Raw genomic sequence first — 12,774 nt, forward strand, 5'->3', positions numbered from 1 at the left:
ACCAGTTCATCTCCACTTTGTGCTTCCATCAAAGCCTTATGAACTCCAAAGGAGGGTACCCCAATGGTTCCTATTTCTAGGCTCCCTGCTTCTGCTATACAGCAAATGTCTTGTGTCCCTTTAATCTCCCACCTATAAATCTATAATCAAACTCATTTCAAAACTAATCCCCAGTCCACCAAGATTGGTCAGTGGGGAAAGGAACTTGCCACCAAGCCTGGCAACCTGAGTTCTAACCCTGGAAAAAGAGAACAGATACCCACAAGTTGTCATCTGACCTGTACAAATGTGCTATGACATGGCATACATGTACCTACACACACACACACACACACACACACACACACACACACACACACACACACGAAAAAATCTTCCGGTTTGATGAATTGCATTCTTGGAATTCATGAGACAAGGACTTGGAGGCCACTAACTCAATTGATCTTTTCTCTGACCATGAGCACCCAGGTCCTTAATTCCCATCTGAGACTAGGAGGCCTCCACTGTTTTCAATGATACCTCACTTTCCCTTGTCTCTTGTACTTAGTCAATGTTTGCTTTCTAAAAGGAAACCAATAGAAATAGCTCTTCTAAGACTTGCTAATGCTTCTGACCACTGCAGCTTTCTACACAAATGTCTGTATTAGTCAGTTTTCTATTGCTATGCTAAAACACTGTGACCAAGGCTACTTATAAAAGAAATCATTTAACTTGGTTCATGGTTTCAGAGGGTGTCTTACTTGAGACTTCTATTGCTGTGATAAAATGTCAAGACCCAAAGCAACTTGGGGAGGAAAGGGTTTATTTCAGTTTACATGTCCTGATCACAGTCCATCATGAAGTAAGTCAGGGCAGGAACCTGGAGGCAAAAGCTGATACAGAATTCATAGAGGAGTGCTGCTTACTGGCTTGCTCAGCCTGCTTTCTTATAGCACCCAGGACCACCAGGCTATGGGTGCCAGCACCCACAATAGGCTGAGCCCTCCCACATCAATCACTAATTAAGAAAATGCCCTGAAGACTTATCCACAGGTCAGTTTTGTGATTATGTTTTTTAATTGAGGTTTCTTCTTCTCAAATGACTCTAGCCTGTGTCAAGTTGTCATAAAACTAATCAACACAGATCTGTAGTGGGTAGCCAGCTGTCCAGGTTGCCAGCTGTCTCTGTCTACTCTTGCAAGATTCCCAAAAGTTGCTTGCATCCATCTTCCATTTCTCAGGCACCATTAAATTCCTTCTCAGGTCTTTGATGGGATTGAAGACTAGCAGTTATAGTTACAACTTTATATATATATATATATATATATATATATATATATATATATATATATATATATATATATATATATTAGATTCAGGTTCTTTAGGATAGGACACCTTTTGGAATGATCTTTGTAACATGCCATTTACCTATGCACTAGACTTCTCTGGATTTTAGTATGTGTTTCTTGCTTGATATTGTTTTGTAGTTTGTAGTTCCATCTTATCTAGGTCATTATCCCTCATTACTCCTGGACAATATTTCATAGCCATTCCTTTGTATATAGTCTTATATTAGGTTAGAACCTTCTTATTTAGACAAAAGGAGGAGATGTAGTGGGTAGCCATTCCAGCTTTGATCTGGAAGTTCCAACCCCCACTGAGGCTTCGGTAATGGTCATGCCTACAAGGCGGGGCGGAAAGAGGACGCTGAAGACCGGAGATCCGGATGCGCAGGCTCTCTTGGTTCCAGGACCCTGGATGCTGAAGGTAGACCAAGCAGAATTCTCCAGAGAACACCACCAGACTGCACCTTTCCCAGACCCTGTAGCCAATCCCTTCACTTGTAAGTTACCCCACAAAATAAACCTCCCTTTTAACTACGTGGAGTGGCCTTAATAATTTCACCAATACAGATCCATGATGGCAAAGTGAATAAACAACTGAGACCACATGTCACCTACAACAACAAAGCAAAGAGAGAAGAACTAGGAATTACTTGAAACCCCAAAGCCTTCCCACAATGACACACCTCCTCCAACAAGGTCACACCTCCTAATCCTTTCCAAACAGCTCCAACAACTGGTGACTCATATATTCAAATAAATGAATCTATGGGGGCCATTTTCATTTAAACTACCACATTCTACTCCATGGCTCCCAGGGGGTTGCAGACAAATCATAATGCAAAATGTATTTTGTCCAGATTAAAAAGTTCCATAGTCTTTCACAGTCTCAACACTGTTTAAAAGTCCAAAGTCTCTTTGTAGACTCAAAGAAATCTCTTAATTACAACTCCCTGTAAAATCAAAAGGAAAATTAAATATTTCCAAAAAACAATAGCACAAAATATAAGTTATCATTGTAAAAGAGAATAATAGGGTTATAGTGAGGAAATACTGGGCCAAAGCAAGACTGAAACCCAGCAGAACAAACTCCAAATTATGTGACTCCATGTCTTATGTCAAAGAAATTAAATGGCTATTCCATTCCCGCTTTGTTGCTTCCAACACACTTCTCTGTCTTGAGCAGGTTCCATTCTTTGTATACAGATCTCCTCGGCAGATATCCCACAACCCTCCCACTTCTGGCATCATGGGATCTCCAATACAATGCAGGCTTCATTTTCACAGCATCACACAGTGACTTCTCAGGGACTCCCTTGCCACAAACCTGGGCTCAGCAGCTATCCTCAACCACAGAGGAAGATTCCACAACCCCTTTACTCCTGTATGACTCTAAAGCCAGAACCATATGTTTGCCACTGCCAAATTTGATGACCCCTGGCACTTTTGGATCATATTCATAGCAGCTTTGATTTGTTGTTTCTTTTTAGGGCACAAAATTCCTTAGGTCTTCTCTTTTTTTTTTAATTTTTTTTTATTTATTTTAATTTATTTTGCAATACAATTCAGTTCTACATATCAGCCACAGATTCCCTTGTTCTCCCCCCTCCCGCCCCCCTCACCTTCCCCCCAACCCCCCCCCCATTCCCATCTCCTCCAGGGCAAAGCCTTCCCCACAGACTGAGGTCAACCTGGTAGACTCAGTCCAGGTAGGTCTATAAGTTTAGTAGGATTGACTCTTGCTCTGAGGGCACCACTCCTTCTATTTTAAAGGCCTGTTGGATAATATTATTTTAAGGTGTGTTACTTTTGTTTATGTTTCATTTGTTTAATTCTGTGAAGCTGTGTTACTTTCCCTGTCTAAAACAACTGATGGTCTAATAAAAAGCTGAACAGCCAATAGCAAGGCAGGAGAAAGGATTGGCAGGGCTGGCAGGCAGAGAGGATTTATAGAAGGAGAAATCTGGGAGAAATGAAGAAGGAACGAGAGAGGAAGGAAGAGGACATCAGGGGCCAGACACCCAGCTACACAGCAAGCAATGGGGTAAGAATGAAAGTAAGATTTACAGAAGAAATTGAAAGATAAAAGCCCAGAGGCAAATGATAGATGGGATAAGTTAAAGTTAAGGCAAGCTGGCTAGAAACAAGCCAAGCTAAAGACCAGGCATTTATCATTAAGAGTAAGCCTCCAAGTGTGATTTATTTGGGAGCTGGGTGGCAGGCCCCAAAAAAGCCCAAGAGTAAAAACAAACAACAACAAAGACTCTCTTTAATCTTCTAATCTCTTCTAGCACAAGTCTTCCTTGGCTCCAACATTAAATATCCTGATGCTCTTTTTCTTTTTAAACTGTGTATTTTGTGATTCTTTTGGCCCCAGTTGTTCTTTTTACTTGTAGACCTGCATACGAGTGATTACTGATAACAATATCTTTCTCCTCCCTTCTCTTTCTCTTCCTCCACTGTAGAGAGCCGTGCACGGCCACGCCTCACAGATGGCGCCGGCGTCTGGCTTCTGCCTTCCCGATGGCAGGTGTTCTCTGGGATAATCAACTCCTTATTTGGCTAAGGCTAGGATCTGGCTTGCTTCCGCGCACCTGGACCTAATCTGGCTGGCTTGCATATGTCTGACCCTATCGGCATTGTCCACATGGCACTACGGGGTTGGTTGCCCAGTGGCTATAAAGGGCGTGGGCTGGCTTTCCCCAGGGTCAGAGGGAGAGAGAAGATGACTTTCCCCGGGGTTAGAAGATTGTCTCAAGGTTCCTGAATAAACTGCTTGGAGAAGAGCCTGGTGTTGCGTCTTCCTTGCTGGTCGAGGCGGACGCGACACTCCTCTTCCTCCTGAGAGTCACTTTCACAACAGTACATCTTTCTAGGTTGAGAGGAAGCAAATATAGGTAACTATGAAAATTAATTCCTATTGTATATTTAATAATTATCTACTTCTGAAACAATACAAGCATTCTGTTTTAAACAAATTCTTGTGGGGCACTATAAGACTTCACTGGAATTAGACAAGGTGAATCCATTCATAGCCCTACAACTGATATTGAGACATGCCAATTCCAATACTACTAGGACTCTACTTCCTAAAATACCACTGGAATTGATTCATCTCTAACATCTTCAAAGTACAAATCATTATGTGTATGCATGAGAGAGAGAAAGAGAGAACACCAATCATAAAGAGCTTTGTATATACACCTGGTGGGGGTTTGTTTTTTATCAATCGCTGGATTACTTTACATAATAAAAAAGTAGTTTTTAGAGACCCAGTTGTCTAAGAATATAAAAATTATGAGTTTTAATGGTATTCCATGGCTATGTTTATAATCATAAAAACAGTATATACTCCATATGTGTACTGTGTTTGAAAATGTTGGGAAAAAACAATTAAAAACCCAAATCCTCTCCACAACAGGATTTGGGGGAAGAAAGCTGTGGAATGAATACTAGACACAAATGTGATACGAATCAAGAGGTAATTGCTACGAATTTTCAAAGTCACATGGCAATCCCAGGCCTTTGAACAGCCAAGTAGGCACAGTCCCTTATGCAATAACTAGCCCTGAATAAGCTGACTTGCCAGCCAGCACCAATCATTTCTCGTCCTCTGGTCTCTGATAGAGCTTAACATCAGTGACACTGGCGATGTGTTTCAATTCTTCTGATGAACACACCCCACCAGAAGAAACAAAACCCACTTTCCTGCATTCCCAGCTTCACAGCTAGCAGCTTACTCCCATCCTCTTATTTGAAAGTGTTCCATCGGCACCAATCAGGGCCTGACTAGCTAACCTCTTAGCTTGCCACTGTTCCACCCCCTGTAAAGCTCACTCTGTAACTACTGCTCCCCGCCCACAGGGGTCTCTATTCTCTTCCCACCCTGAGTGCAAGCTTGCAGATTTGATAAAAAGCATGCTCATGTCTGGTTAATGTCTCCTACTGTACTTTCTTTCAATCAATATTACCACTAACTGAGTTTATCCAGAGGAAAAAAACAACTTCTTATAGCTTCCTGAATTCATGGTTTAGAGAAAGGTGCCCTCAAAAGGTTAGGCTCCTGCACTCCTGCAGAGAATGGGAAATGAGATATATCTCCAGATGATTAGGTAATAAAGAGATGGCTCCCCAGATCTTCAGAAGTAATAAATGAGTCAAAAGGATGACCAGAATTTTATCTAGTCTTCAGAAAGCTATCTATACATTTCAGAGAAGAAAGTAGTTGCAGGTTTTTTAAAAGTAAATCCTCTTTAAAACACACATACACAGTGGGAATGGGCTGTACCTGTGGCACAGTTGATAGAGTGCTTACCTAGTATGCACAAGGCCCTGGGATCAATCCCTAGCACAGAATAAACTGAATATGGTGGTATAGGCTATAATCTCAGCACTGGGGATGGTAGAGGCAAGAGGCAGATCCCAAGGCTGTTTTTAGCCACAGAGCCAATTCCAGACTAGCCTGAACTACAAACAGATAAGATTGAAGAAAAATTTCCTACCTTTTCAATAAGGAAAATGAATCCTCTTTTTGTTTCTATTTATCCTTTACAGGGTAATATTTAACACAATTTCCAGTTTTCCTCTAGTAGCGTTTTGACAGTTTTCTTCTATAAAAAGATAAAAATCACAACTATTTGGTCCAAAGATCTTAATTAGTTTTTTTTTCATTTTTTTCTTCTTATTTATTCTTCTCATACACTACATCCTGACCACATATTCCCCTCCCTAAACTCCTCCGAGTACTCCCCATTTCCCCTCTTCCCCAGATCCATTTCTCCTTGGTTTTCCTTCAGAAAAGACCAGGCCTCCCAGGGATATGAACAGAACAAGAGATAACAAGATGCAATAAAACTAGGCACAAACCTTTAAGAGCAGGCAAAAGAGTCAGAGACACCTCCACTCCCACTTTTAGGAGCCAAACAAAACCCTAAGCTAAACAACCACAAGATATTTGCAGACAGCCATGACAACCCATGCAGGCTCTGTGGTTGCTGCTCAAGTCTCTGTGAGTTCCTACAAGCCCTACTTAGTTGATACTGTGGGCGTTATTCTCATGGTATCCTCAACCCTTCTGACTCCTACAATCTCTTCTCCTCCTCTTCTATGGGGTTCTCCAAGCTCTGCCTCATGTTTGCTTGTAGGTATCTACATCTGCTCCCATCAGCTGGTAGAGGGAGCCTCTCTGGTGATTGAGATAGGCAACAATCTATGAGTATAGCAGAATATCATTAGGATTCATTTCATTGACATTTTTTTTGCCAGTTGTGTTTGGTTCTACCCTAGGTCTCTGAGCCATCCAGCTTCCCATTCCTGGCCATCCAGACAGTGTGAGGCATGGGGTCCCTCAAGTTAGACCAATCTGGTTGATCACTCCCACAAGCTCTGAGCAACCACTTCCCCAGCACATCTAGTAGGCAGAATAGGATATATGACTAAGGTATTGTGGCTGGATTGGTGCTGCAGTCACAACATTGGGAGGTTTGCCTGGTTATAGAAGGTGGCCAGTTCAGGAATTATACCATTCATTACTAGGAGTCCTTGCTACAGTCATACTAATATGTTTCAGGAAGTTTCTGCTGTACCACTTGCCAAAATATCCCCAAATTCTAGTCATCTATCCCCAGACTCTCTCACTCCCTCCCCTCCAGGTCCTCCTGATCCAATCCCCACCCACTCCCAGTCCCCTTACAAAATCTATTTTATTTCTCCTTCCCAAGAAGATCCTTAAGTCCCTCTTAGAGCCTTCCTTGTTATGTATCCTTTCAGAGTCTGGGAACTGTAGCATGATTGTCACTTAACAGCTAAGGTCCACTTGTAAGTGGGTACATACCATGTATGTCTTTTGGGGTCTGGGTTACCTTACTCAAGATGCTTTTTTTCTAGTTCTATCCATTTTCCTGCAAAAATCATGATGCTTTTTTTTCTAACAGCTAAGTAATACTCCATTGGGTAAATACACCACATTTTCTTTATCCATTCTTCAGTTAAGGGGCATCTAGGTTGTGCTGTGGGATGGTCTGTATGTCAAATGTGTTGCTGATTGGTCAATGAATAAATCACTGATTGGCAGTGGCCAGGCAGGAAGTATAGGCGGGACTAACAGAGAGGAGAATTGGGAGAACAGGAAGCTGGGTGAGGGAGACACTGCCAGCCGCCATCAGGACAAGGAAGATGTAAAGTACCGGTAAGCCATAAGCCACGTGGCAAGGTATAGATTAATAGAAATGGATTAATTTAAGCTGTAAGAACAGTTAACAAGAAGCCTGCCACGGCCATACAGTTTGTAATCAATATAAGTCTCTGTGTTTACTTGATCGGGTTTGAGCGGCTTGGGACTGGTGGGTGAGAGAGATTTGTCCTGACTGTGGGTCAGGCAGGAAAACTCTAGCTACAAGGTTGTTTCCGATTTCTGGCTATTATGAATAAAGCTTTTATGAACATGGTTGAGCAAGTGTCCTTGTGGAAGGATGGTGTAACTCTTGAGTATATGCCCAAGAGTGATATAACTGGGTCTTGAGGTAAATTGATTCTCAGTTTTCTGAGGAACGGCCATATTTATTTCCAAAGTGACTGTGCAAGTGTGCACTCCCACAAGAAATGGAGGAGTGTTCCCCTTGCTCCACATCCTCTCCAACATAAGCTCACACTTGTGTTTTTTATCTTAGCCATTCTGACAGGTGTAAGATGGAATCTCAGAATCATTATGATTTGCATTTTCCTGGTGGCTAAGAATGTTTAAAATGTCTTTAAGTGTTTCTTGACCATTTGAGATTCCTCTGTTTTGAATTCTCTGTTATCTGTACTCCATTTTTAAAATGGATTGTTTGGTTTGTTCATGTCTAGTTTCTTGAGTTCTTTATATATTTTGGTGTTCTATTTAGGAAGTTGTCTCCTGTGTCTCCTGTATTCAAGGCTATTCCCTACTTTCTCTTTGTGGTGGTAAGAAAATGGTTATAAGCCTACAGGGAGTGGCGCTATTAGGAGGTATGACCTTGGTGGATGGGTGTGACTTTGTTGAAGGAACTGCATCACTAGATCACTAGGGATTGGGTTTTGAAGTCTCAGAAGCTCAAGCCAGGCTAGTGGCTCACTGTCTCTTCCTGCTGCCTGTGGATCCAGATGTAGAACTCTCAGCTACCCCTCCAGCTCCATGTCTAACTGCACACCACCATGCTTCCCATCATGACAATAATGGAATAAACCTTTTAACTGTAAACCAGCCCCAAACAAATGTTTTCCTTTATAAGATTTGCCTTGTTCATGGTGTCATTTCACAGCAATAAAAACCTAATTAAGACATTCTTCTATCAGGTTAAGTGTGTCTGGTTTTATGTTGAGGTCTCTGATCCACTTGGACTTGAGTTTTGGGCAGGGTGATAGGTATGGATCTATTTGCATTTTTCTGCATGCTGACATCCAGTTAGAACAACACCATTTGTTGAAGATGTTTTCTTTTTTCCATTGTGTCTTTCTGACTTCTTTATAGAAAATCAGGTGTCCATTGGTGAGTGGATTTTTATCTGTGTCTTCAATTTAATTCCATTTATCACTGTGTCTGTTTTTTTGTTTGCTAATACCATGTGACTTTTATTACTATAGCTCTGAGTTAGTGTTTTTATTGCTATGAAGAGACACTGTAACCACAGCAACTCTTATAAATTAAAACATTCAATCAGGGTGGCTTATTTATAGTTTCAGAGGTTCAGTCCATTATCATCATGGTGGGAAGCATGGTAGTGTACAGGAAATCATAGAATCCTACATCTTGCAGGCAACAGGAAGTTGACTGACACACTGGGTGATATCCTGAGCATAGGAAACCTCAAAGCTGACCCCACAATGACATATTTCCTCCAACAAGGCCATACCCACTCCAACAAAGTCATACCTCCTAATAGTGCCACTCCCTATGAGATTATTGGGGCAATTACATTCAAACTACCACAATCACTAAAGTAGAGGTTGGAATCAGCGATGGCGATATCTCTGGAAGTTCTTTTATTATACAGGATGGTTTTAGCTACCCTGGGCATTTCATTTCTCCATATAAAGTTGAGAATTGTCCTTTCAAAGTATCTAAAGAATTTTGTTGGAATTTTGATGGGAATTGTGTTGAATCTGTAGATTGCTTTTGATAGGATGGCCATTTTTACTACATAATCCTACCAATCCATAAGCATAGGAGATCTTTCCATCTTCTGATATCTTCTCCAATTTCTTTCTTCAAAAACTTGAAACTTTTTTTCATACAAGTCTTTTGCTTGCTTAGTGAGAGTTACCCCCAATATTTTATATTATCTGTGGCTATTGGGAAGGGTGCTGCTTCCCTGATTTCTTTCTCAGTACATTTGTCATTTGTGTATAGAAGGGCTACTGATTTTTTTTAGTTAATCTTGTATTCAGCCACTTCACCAAAGATGTTTATCAGATGTAAGAGTTCGCTGATAGAATTTTTTGGGTCACAAATGTATACTGTCATATAATCTGCAAATAGCAAATGTTTGCCTTCTTCCTTTCCAATTTGTATCCCCTTGATCTCCTTAAGTTGTCTTAGTGTGATTTAAGCTTTAGTAGTGTTTCCTTTACAGATATTGGGGTGGTCTGAGGGCAGGGGCTTAATCAGGGTTCTTGTGACTGTCATGACCTCAGGTGGAGCAGGGGGCTTCTGCTGGAGTTATGGGCTGGGATCAGACCTCTGCTCTCTTATGTATCTTCCAGGGTGGAACAATGTGTGTCTAGGGAGTGGGGGTGGGTAAATCAGGTTGTGGAGAAAACCAGCTAGAAAAAGGCCTTCAGGGATTATAATTTTATGCATTCCCTACCAGTGGTGAGTCATTCTGCCAAGGACAAGATACCTACATTATGTCCTCAAATTACCTGGCTTACTTATACTAAACAGTTTGACTAAATGTGCCCCTTCTGACTCACTCAAAAGTCACACCCCTACTCTATATACACTGATCTATGTTATCCAGGTATATGCCTACAGTGGAGAAGAAGGGAGAATTCATATTGGTCTTGAGTCAATGGTAATGAAGGTCAAATGCACCACAATTCTAACCCTGATCATGGTAGGGACAGTAATAGCCAGTGGAACTGCCACAGGCACCTCAGCCTTGATTGTTGAGAACCAAAACTGTAGGGAACTCAATTCCCAGACAGATTTAAACCTAGGCCATTTGGAGATTTCTATTTCCAGCCTGGAGAGCCACATTGACTCCCTAGTGGAGGTTGTCTTACAGAACTAAGGGAGGCTTGACCTTTTTATGAAACGGAGCACTTTGCATGACCTTAGGAGAAACTAGCTGTTTCTTTGCCAACCATCAGGAGTAACTAAGGAAAACCCTGCCGTTGTCAGAGAAAACTTCAAAAAAGAAGGAAGAAAGGAGACATGGGTCACATAATTCATGTCAGTCTCTATTTACCTGGTCTCCATGGCTGACCACCTACCTGTCAGCATTAGCCTAACTGCTGATTCTTATCCTGATTGGGCTAATGGTTGGACCTTGCATCCTCAACTGCATGGCCATCTACATCAAACAGAGAATAAACTCAGTCAAGATACTGGTCCTTAGAACCAGCTATGCCCCCCTAGAACAAGATGAGTCAACAATTTGATTCATATCCATAGAACCAGTGGGGGATGTGACAGGACAAGGCAATACAGAGGTTCCTCCATCTTGTATTCTTGCTTAGGCCATTTTAGGTTTAACTAGAATTTCATCTCCTTGATTGGGAATCCCATGGAAATTTACCCAACTCTATTTTAGGATGCCTCAGCTAACCTATCTTAACTTCTGTTAAACTGCCTGTTTGTGCAGAACCCCTTCCAGCTAACAGCTATATTGGCTTCTGTTAAACAGCCTGCCTGCACAAAAACTCCCTTTGCAGCTGCTGAGTGAGATACCAGGATATAGTTTTTGCCTTTAAAATTCCCTTACTCATTCGTAGTTACCCTCTAGATCCCCTTAGCACGCGGGCTGGAGAAGCGGAGTCCTACGCCGGCTTTGTTGCCAAACTGTGCCATCCTTCCCCAATTCCGATCTTACCCAACTTCCTCTTGAAAGGATCCCTGAGCAGAGCTTATCAGCCCTTAGGAACAAAGAATTTTGGGAAACATAGGGCTGAAGTCGTCTCTTTTTCTCCCTTTAAGCTGTCCCTGAGCATCTCACACCATGGCAGTTCCTGAAACCCGTCCCAACCACACTATTTATATCAACAATCTCAATGAGAAGATCAAGAAGGATGAGCTCAAGAAGTCCCTGTATGCCATCTTCTCCCAGTTTGGCCAGATCCTGGATATCCTGGTGTCTCGGAGCCTGAAGATGAGGGGCCAGGCCTTTGTCATCTTCAAGGAGGTCAGCAGCGCCACTAATGCCCTGCGTTCCATGCAAGGTTTCCCCTTCTACGACAAGCCCATGCGCATCCAGTACGCCAAGACTGACTCAGACATCATTGCCAAGATGAAGGGTACCTTTGTGGAGAGAGACCGCAAACGAGAGAAGAGGAAGCCCAAGAGTCAGGAGACACCAGCTGCCAAAATGGCTGTTCAGGGTGGGGCTGCTGCCCCCGTGGTGGGCGCTGTCCAGCCTGTTCCGGGTATGCCACCGATGACTCAGGCACCCCGCATTATGCACCACATGCCAGGCCAGCCTCCTTACATGCCACCACCTGGCATGATCCCGCCACCGGGCCTTGCTCCTGGCCAGATCCCCCCTGGGGCCATGCCCCCACAGCAGCTCATGCCTGGACAGATGCCGCCTGCCCAGCCTCTCTCCGAGAATCCACCCAATCACATTCTGTTCCTCACCAACCTGCCTGAGGAGACCAAAGAGCTCATGCTGTCCATGCTTTTCAATCAGTTCCCTGGCTTCAAGGAGGTGCGTCTGGTTCCCGGGCGGCACGACATCGCCTTTGTGGAGTTTGACAATGAAGTGCAGGCTGGGGCAGCACGAGATGCCCTGCAAGGCTTTAAGATCACGCAGAACAATGCCATGAAGATCTCGTTTGCCAAGAAGTAGCGCCTTCCCCCATGGGGCATCTCAGTCCCCATTCCGGGGCTGCCCTTTCCCTCCCCCTTGGCTCAGTCCCTGAAGGTAAGTCCCCCTTGGGGGCCTTCTCAGAGCCGTGAGTGAGTGTGTGGTTGCCACACAGCATTGTACCCAGAGTCTGTCCCCAGACATTGCACCTGGCGCTGTTAGCTTGTGATTAAAGTGGTTTTTTTGAAAAAAAAAAAAAAAAATTCCCTTACTCTAAACACTCAAAGTGCACTTGGGTACCAAATACCTGAGTATAGTTCCAGACATCTGGAATAAAGATTTTCAATTGGCTGAGTAGTCATCTCTGACGGTTCCCCATAACACAAGTGCTGAGGAAATATAAGCAAAAACAAAACCCCCAAACTCTACAAAGGTATAAAAGAAAGTGAACAATTTGATTGTTGAAA

The 12,774-nt window shown here is 42.8% G+C and overlaps 1 protein-coding gene across 1 annotated transcript; it reads left to right on the forward strand.

Annotated features, from left to right (window-relative positions):
* Nucleotides 1–11,324: 11,324 nt before the first annotated feature.
* Nucleotides 11,325–12,557, forward strand: LOC128096577 (U1 small nuclear ribonucleoprotein A-like). The gene has a single exon (XM_052716320.1). It carries the CDS (start codon nt 11,504–11,506, stop codon nt 12,347–12,349), a length of 846 nt encoding a protein of 281 aa, XP_052572280.1. The 5' UTR covers nt 11,325–11,503; the 3' UTR covers nt 12,350–12,557.
* The last annotated feature ends 217 nt before the right edge of the window (nt 12,558–12,774 follow it).

The sequence above is a fragment of the Peromyscus californicus genome, unplaced genomic scaffold, assembly GCF_007827085.1.
Source record: "Peromyscus californicus insignis strain IS unplaced genomic scaffold, ASM782708v3 Scaffold_5__1_contigs__length_169319896, whole genome shotgun sequence".
NCBI classification, from domain to species: Eukaryota; Metazoa; Chordata; class Mammalia; order Rodentia; family Cricetidae; genus Peromyscus; species Peromyscus californicus.

Excerpts from the sequence above, each read along its gene's own strand:
- LOC128096577 (XM_052716320.1), top strand. The coding sequence starts at position 11,504 with ATGGCAGTTCCTGAAACCCGTCCCAACCACACTATTTATATCAACAAT.